Source organism: Pygoscelis adeliae, unplaced genomic scaffold (genome assembly GCF_000699105.1).
Source record: "Pygoscelis adeliae isolate BGI_AS28 unplaced genomic scaffold, ASM69910v1 Scaffold361, whole genome shotgun sequence".
NCBI lineage: Eukaryota > Metazoa > Chordata > Aves > Sphenisciformes > Spheniscidae > Pygoscelis > Pygoscelis adeliae.
The window spans coordinates 823,055-831,509 of record NW_008824187.1 but is presented as its reverse complement, the minus strand read 5'-3'; the positions used below and the strand labels follow the sequence as shown (position 1 = coordinate 831,509).

The 8,455-nt window shown below is 38.3% G+C and overlaps 1 protein-coding gene across 1 annotated transcript in view; it reads right to left on the bottom strand.

Moving 5' to 3' along the window:
- The window catches only part of GLUD1 (glutamate dehydrogenase 1), a 19,343-nt gene extending 11,706 nt beyond the window's left edge, over positions 1–7,637 (bottom strand). Inside the window, exons 1-5 of the mRNA XM_009334656.1 lie at positions 7,496–7,637; positions 6,910–6,990; positions 6,011–6,066; positions 5,057–5,120; positions 3,266–3,360 (exon numbers count right to left, since the gene is read on the bottom strand). Of these exons, the coding sequence (XP_009332931.1) occupies positions 3,266–3,360; positions 5,057–5,120; positions 6,011–6,066; positions 6,910–6,990; positions 7,496–7,637 (438 nt within the window). The remainder of the gene's footprint in view (positions 1–3,265; positions 3,361–5,056; positions 5,121–6,010; positions 6,067–6,909; positions 6,991–7,495) is intronic.
- Positions 7,638–8,455: the final 818 nt, after the last annotated feature.

Here is an 8,455-nt window from a genome sequence, read left to right as displayed (position 1 = left end):
AGTGATGCTGGGCTTGCATCACAAAATTCCTAATTCAGCTTCCCAAAATGTAGCTGCATTGCTCCCATTAAGCTGTATGCTCCCTCTGGTGGCATATCCACTATAAACAAGACCTGTGGTGGTCCTAGCAAAACAACTTGGCCCGGCATTTTGATGTATTTTTAGGTTTTCATGCTGTTTCATATTGGAACTACATTTTAGCCTTCAAGCATTCACAAAGGAGGAAGTATGTTTTATAAATACTTGAAGAAATACCTAGCCTCCCACCATACATAAGAATGTATTCATTCAAGTCCCTCACGTGTCCCAAAAGTCAGTTGGATGTGTCAGGAAGTACAGAAGAGCGGAAAGGATGAATTTAATCAAAAACTTTAGCCATATATAATTCAGTGACCCAGCAACTTAAGATAGATTTTCTGGAACAGTTAACATGGTAGTTATTAAAGACTTGCATGGTTTGGCAAGAAAACAGAGCATGAGGTGAGGGCAGGTCTGAGTCTTCTTGAAGTCACATATACAAACCACAATCGATGTCAAAGTCCTAAAAACTCTGGTTTTAAGTCAATCAAAAAAATGTTTAACACATCTTGGGACAAAAAGAAAGACTACAGCTTTTAAGGAGAAGCTTGTAAAATGGCTTATGGCTAGCATTAGACTTCTATATTAGTAATAACAGTCTATGTACTTAACTGGCAAAGTTCAGACATTGAACTTCTTGTTTCTTAACCCCTTCTCCAGCTTCCTGGCTCTGTATGTTAGGTTTCGAGCAGACTTCCCCCATCTGTTTATATCTGTTATTTGGTTTTTCCTTTCCACTTCAAGCTCCCTGAACACATCTGTGTGCAACCACACTGACTCACTGAAGTAGATTTGTCTCCGAAGAGTTATCTTTCCACTCAATTGAATGTAGTCCCTGGCATAGCTTCCATCTGTTTTCTGAATTGTGGTTAGTTTCACTTTTGTTCAATGGTCATTTTCTCCTCTTAGTTCCCTTCCCTCCTTCCCCATGGTCACTTTTCTTTATCTGGTAGTTCCTTGACCACCTTTATTTTTGTTCTTCGTGTCTCAACCAGATAGTTATCTGAAACATCTTCTACAAATTGGTTTTGATAGGTTATTCCACTTTTTGCAGCCTTGTCAGAGTTCCCACCTTCCTTCTCTACACCTGGTCATTCTCCACAATAGCTGGTAAGTTCCACCATGGCTACCATTCTCTCTTCCATGTACAAACAAGCAATCCAGCAAAATTAAGTAAACTGATTTAATTTCCTTCCTTATTTCAATTCTTTAATTCACTTTTCAGAAAAGTGTACCTAAATCCTCTCAGGTTTTTTTATTCTTCAAGAATAAGATACTGCCATGCAGAGAGGGCCTAGGAATAAAAGAAGCTGTTGGAGCGTAATTCAAATTGTATTTTTATCCTCAGTAGTTGTTGGTTTGTTTTCTTTTGTCATTGAAGCGTGTGTATGTGTGGGACTACACAACAAGCTGAGATGGCAAAGTGGAAAGAATAAGAAATTCAGCCATTTAAAAATCTTCTCTTGTATCAGTGTTTAGTTTTCCACCTATTAAAAAACCTGAAGCTTCCGTATAACAAATACAGCAAATCTTAAAGCAGGTCATGTGGTGTGAGCCTTCTGTGTCAGTCGTAATATAGCAACGCTGCTGTATCACAGTGAAATATGCATTTTAGTGCAATGAGTTAAACATTAAAACTTAAAATGCTTTGAGGCAGTAGTTTTCTTAAATGTTGGAATTTTAAGTTATGACTGAAGGAGCAAGTTGCCACTCTGCATGCTGAAGCCTTTCTGAAGTCATAATTTTGGGGTTTTTTTTATCAGGTTTAAAGTTTTAAATAAAATATTTACATTTACATATGTGAGTAACAAAAAGCAAGTAATGTTTTACACTGATATCCCTATCTAACAGACAGCTCTGTGTAAAAGTGATTTAACTGAACTAATCAGCATGCCACAGCCTATTCCTCAAGCATTCCTTCCCCCGCCGCCATAAGATACCTTAGACTGTATTTCAGATCTAGAAGAACCTGTGCCATCCCCTCTTCCTATTGTTAAAGGCATCGGATAGCACAAGACAGGTATTCTGCCAAGAGACTGTCTCAGGAAAGCCAGGCACGTCTTGAACAGACCTGCCAGAGAGAAATACGTGTTGGGTGGCTCTAATGTCTTACTCCTGGGGGTGTACACCCTGCTCTAGTTCTGAGGAACTGTTGGAAGGGACTGCAGAACGTGAAAAGAAAGAGTCTTTTCAACTCAAAAGGAGCCGAGATAGGCAAACATGCGATAGCTTAGCGTATCAACACACTAATACGAAGCTATGGCAAGACTCCTTAGCAAAGTATGACCTGCTGGAGCAGCAGAAACAATGTCTGAAAGAGAAGCTAGAAAGTTTGGGTAGCACGGACAGTAGAGCCTTAAGAAATAAGTTGTCTGTAATACATTTTTCTTTCCTCCAACCTGTCAGAAGTGTACAACAAAAGTTGTATACAGTCATGTTTTTGGTACAGTCAAAGCAGGTACAAATAACCCCAGCAACATAAGGACAAAGGCCAAATTAAGGGCTATAATTAAAAATTAATTTTTAAAAACTTAATTTTTTTATTGCCTTCCGGGCAATAAATTGTATCAGTGTCCTTTTGCTTTACACTTTGGAGAATTTGCTGAAGTTTACAGTGATTACTTGTTACTTTAGGGGACCACAGAGAACTTTAATACTTTTACAGGTTATACCAATAGTGCAAACTTAATTTACATGGTCTCTTGAATGCACTGAAACACAGCATTTATTTAATAACACATGTAATTTCAGTAGTCTGAAATTGAAAGATTTCAGTACTTTAAGATTCTACCAACTATTACGAACTAATTGTTTAACAACTTTAAATTAGTAATTATAGTACTAATGAAAAACAGAGGGAAACGGTGGAAATAGAAACCAATTTTAGACTAAGTATGAGACCTTTAAAAACAGTGTATTTTCTTTTTGCTGAACAGTTGCAATCAGTATTGTTTCAAACTTAATTTAAGCCTAGTATAAAAACATTAATCTTAAAGCTATTTTTCTTTAACTGTACCCTAAAAACCTCACACCAATTAAGCTGTAACACTGTGCAAGAATATATTTAGAACGACACAATTAAATAACATTATATGATTAAGCAGCATCGTAATAAATTTCTAGATAAAAGGATTTCTGCAAAGACCAAGAAAGCTTTGCTACTTCAAAGCCTCTGCTCAAAACTTACATAGTGTCCTATGGTACTGGCATAGGTGTCAGCAATCCAGGACATCTCCCTCTCCCCTGTGCTCATATCAGGAGCAGGCACATCAACACCAGGTCCTGTTGGCAACAGAGAGAACAGCTTTTAAGGATCAAACACGAAGAGTTATCTTCAACCATTATTCCCTTGGGAACTGTGCGGGGCCTGGCAGAGAAGAACTGTTTTCCTGCTTAATCCTCACTTTATTATGCAATCAACAGATTCTTCTGGATTCAATTCAGTTTTAGATGCCGTATCATGGATTTGTACAATACTGTCAAAACCTCCAACCTTTCACACAAGCCATTCAGTAAAATGAAGGTCAGTTTGTCAATAAAAAGTCAGAGTAAGATAACGCATCAAAAGCATTTTTATATTTTTTTTTGACCATCATTGCTGTAACAACAGGAAGGGTGCTATCTAGGCATGATTTCTATATACCATGACATTAATTGTTTGGTGGTTTTTTGCATTAGAATTTCCTTTTTACTCCTGGGTGAGTTTAAAAATTGAAGATAGGTTGCTCCTAGTCATTGCACTGTAGCACATGCATTTGATTTCACCCCTCACTTGAAGAAAGAGACATTACATCTTTCTTGATGAAATAAACCTTTAAAAGAACTTTCACACATCTGTTGTAATAAAAGCAAATTCTGTCTGTTTTTTCTAGATAAATAGGTTGGGCAAATGCTATTTTTAGTTAAGATCAGAGGGGCTTGCTCAGCAAGATTTTAAATGCAACTCTGCCTCTACTCTTTTTTTTCCTAAGTATTTTTAAAGGTCTGTGAAAGCTGCATAGCACCAACCATAGAGCCAAAAAAGAAGACAAATTTAATCAAACCATTTTAATTGTCACTGAACTAACAATCACTATAGCTGGCATAGTGTATAGTATTCCCCTAGTCACATGTAACATCAATAAGTGTGTTTATACAGAAGCTTAATTTAGATGAGAAACACTCTGGCTGAAAGAGCAGATGACAAACACTCTGGCTGAAGAACAAGAAAATGCAGATAAATGGATATACGTTCCCAGGGGCAGTTAGACATCAGGAATACATGACAGACCTTTAACTAGTTACTGGCATTATTATTCAGTTGAATAAGAACCTCCTCCAGGTAAAGATCCTCCATTTAATTACAAGTCGAGCTAGTAACATTCAGCCTTCTCCAGAGGAGAATTCCAGATAGCAACTCCAGACAGCAAGCTATCAGAACAACTCAGGGTTGAGAGTCTGAACGAAACACCTACTAACATTACAGAAGCTGAGGCTCTGTTACAACAGGCACCTATGCTTCCTGCCTGTGCCTCTCTTGCAGCCTGTGGTTGCCATGGGTGAAGCCATCAACTTTCTCTGGGGTGGATCTTCTATTTCCTTCCTCCGTTTCCTCAGATATCTGCCAAAAGCCTCAACCAAGACTACAGGAAACGGTAACAGTGAAGAGCTTGATATTAGAGATTAAAATTGCAACAAACTTGGTCACAATTTTATAATCTACCTCTAAGAGAAATGTGATTCATTTTGGATCCTGTGAGCTCAGCTTTTGTGGCTTTTTGTAGCGGAACAGCCACCAGAAAAAAGTTAAGACACAGTTCCCTTTAAAATGCACTAAGATGCAACGACTCAATTCTTTGTGGCTCTTTGCTGAACGTTCTATACCCAAATTATTTACAGCTCTCAGAAATACGGTTATTTCAGGATACTATCTAGTGGACGCTGCCAACGCACAATAAATCAGATTCCTAAATTTTAATAGTAAAATTGCACAACATACCAATAAAGCCCTTTTTTGCCAGCTCCATGGTAAACCTTCTTGTGATCTTTTCCAATTCATTGTCCTATAGAGAAAACACAATAAATATCACAAGAAATCATTAGTGTTTATGAATATTTGCTAGAACTTATGCCCAAACACAAACAGACGCCCTTTTCTTTTAGAAGAAAGGATGACTCATGTATTTATACAATTCATATGCCACTCCCTAGCAGACCCTTGGTACTCAGGCAGCACAAGGAAACATTCGGCTTTCTTTCTGTACATTCTGATCCACAAGAAGTCAGGAGTGTGGCACAGGAAGAACCACCTGTGCTTGTGGCAGAGATTTCCAGCAGACAAATCTGATATCCTATGTGAGAGATTTATAACCAGCAACAGCAGTAGCCGGCCTGCCGGTTGTGTAATCAACACAGTAGAACGACTTCACACAAATCCTTACGGGAGTTTCGAGCTTAGAATATCTGTTACGTATTCTAGTATGCCTTTCTGTACAAGTAGTTTTAATTAGGGCAAGAAGGCAAGCCTGCAGTAAACTTTTTATAAGCCAAGTTAGTTATTATTCACACTGGAACGCTGCATAGAAAGGTTTAATGGAGCATAAAACTATTTGTCAAAATAAACAAAACCATTAACTTTTTTCTAAGAATAATTTAATTTAAGCCGTTATTAACAGTATCAACTTAAAAAAAATTCAGGTTCCAAAATACTTGTAGTCTTCTGACTTTAAGAAAAAAAAGTAATAAATTAAATAATTGAAGTATTCCACCTCTGAAACACGCACCTTTTAAAAATTCTTTTCCTACCTATTGCATGCACAAGCTAAACTCAGCCTTTACAGAGGCAGAAGTGGCAGGAAGTTTGAAGTGGTCAATAATGCCCTTAGAAGAGCTTTTTTAACTGGCTGGCTTCAGTACTGCAGGTAACCGAATTTTTATCTATGATTAAGCTTACTGTGTAGTTCTTGGGATTGATCTTGACACCAGCCTTTGCCCCACCAAATGGCACATCTACAAGAATGCAAAGGAAAATCATTTTACTTTTTCAACAATAAAGGCAGAACGCATCAGTAATATGTGTGAGGAATTACATCTTTGATTTTAGCAGTGAATTTGGTTTTGCCACATTTAGGGCTTCACTAGCGTAAGCTATAATCTCATCTAGGTACTCCTATAAAAATGGGAAATCTTTCATGGGCAGCTTGAAAATGGTCTTTGAAATGCAGAAGTTCGTGACTGAAATTTTCTACGCTTCAAGCTCTTGTACGTGGCACTTGTAGAAACAAATAAGTTTTACAGTTTATATTTTACTGGTTTAGCTCAAAAATTTTACTTTGGAAGTCCTAAGTGAAGTGTCTCTATATACATTAAGAAGTACTCTGTTTTCTTATACATAATGTGCAGATTCTCTCCAAACTCCCCTACAATTTAGCAGCCGTGTATGAATTATACTTGTTTATGACCCATAAAGGAATTTTATCCTTCTCTCTCCACAGCTCCCTTGCCTGAATCCTTTACAGCCTCCATCTGTTTCCCCTAAAATTAGCCCCCTCCTAATCCAAGTTTGTCATACTTTGATTTGAGTTCAAGAGCAGTATTTTTACGGGAGGGGACAACTAGTAGAATTTCGACTTTTCAAATGAAAATGTAACTTTATTCAAGTATCTACAGCAACAGCAGAGGGAATATGTATTATTATTTTGGTCACTATACATTTTTTCCCATCTTGCTGCAGATTTTAGTCAGAGGTTAGTGTCTAAAACTTAATTTAATCCTTTAGACGCTTTTCTGTAAATTACATCAGTACTGATTGAAATTAAAGATTGTATCCTTGCTGGAAAAATTATCACTTACCAACCACAGCACATTTGTAGGTCATTAGAGATGCTAAGGCTTTCACTTCATCCACACTAACATCTAAACTGTAACGAATACCTGAAAAAGACACATGAGAAAAAAAGGAATTCACTGAACAACTTCACAGGTATTTATAAATCGGGAAAGTTAATCCTAGACCAGCCATCTATAACATGCAAGTATGTAATTTATCAACTTATTTGCTTTAAGGCTTAAAGAACAATCCCCCATTCTCCTACTTAAATATCTATCTTTTACTTAGCAGAAATTCAAGACTTCAGCAATTCTCTGTTAAGTAGTTTAACAGCAGCACTCAACCTTGGAACAAAAGTGAATATTCCTTGGGAGGAAGATGAGCCAAGGCGATAGGTAACTCAGAGTAGAGTTTTCAAGAGGCTGACAAAGCTCATCAGCATCCCATAAGATCTTTAGCTTTAACTTCATTCATTGTATATAAGAGATGAACTTTGTTCCTGAATGTAACTTATCGGTACAGGTTATAACCAAGATCTCTTTGCTAGAGTAACGCAAGCTCCTGTTAAGTTATGAGCCTTGCAACACGTTGGCTGTGGTCCAACCAAACCACAGGTAGCTTCAGAGCTCTGGCTGCTAGGCACAGCCACATAACAGAAAGCAGCAAGCCACTCCACTAACTCAAATTTGTTCAAAACATTTGGACGGAACACTCTACCACACACACAAGCTTGCGTGCCCAGGCCACCCATCCCGCACCCACGTGGAAGCCAGCCCACACCTGCATTCCCTGCTCTGAGTCATTCACCAGAGCTGCAAGTGTGTGCTGACACATGGTCCAGATACAACTTCAAATTGTTGTGGTCCGATAGCAACCCAGATGCAAAACGGGTGATCCCAGCCATCAAGGCCGTTCAAAACTGAGTGGAAAATGATTACACAACGGTAGGGAGATCTGTCACCTGCCCGACTCATACCAGTCTTCTAAAAGATGTGTTGTAGCTGTCCAATAAATTGAACTCAAAGTTAAAATTAATGTATTCTGGAGGTAGTTGCAGAGTAGAAAATATTTAACAAAACTGACAGGGCACATATACAGAACTACAGAAGCCTAAACACGATGTTTGAGATCAACATGGTGCCCAAAGTCATGCGGCCACAGCAAAAAAACCACCCCTACAGCTATGTGTTAGCTTCTATCCAAGCTTCTCCTACATCACTAAGCATGTAACAGAGCCACAAAGACTTTATCCCCACCCCTACTCCCCAAATCTTTGGCTGTAGGTTGTGCCAAGTGGCACGGTGGTTTGTAGCAGGCACAGAGTGTCCTTTAGATGCTAGGACAAGGCACCACAAATTTCCGATTATGTAAAGAGAAGACCATATTCAGGTCCTCAGGAGTGAAAAAAGGCCAGCATACATTATCCAAACTAAAGCACTGTGCTGCTATGAAAGCCATTCCTGAATGCTCTGGAAACAATCCCAGTTTCAAAGGAACTGAGTGCTGCTCAAATAAAGCTGAGGGCCAAGCGCTGCTTTCTTATGAGAGTTCAATCAGTAAAAGAAAGTA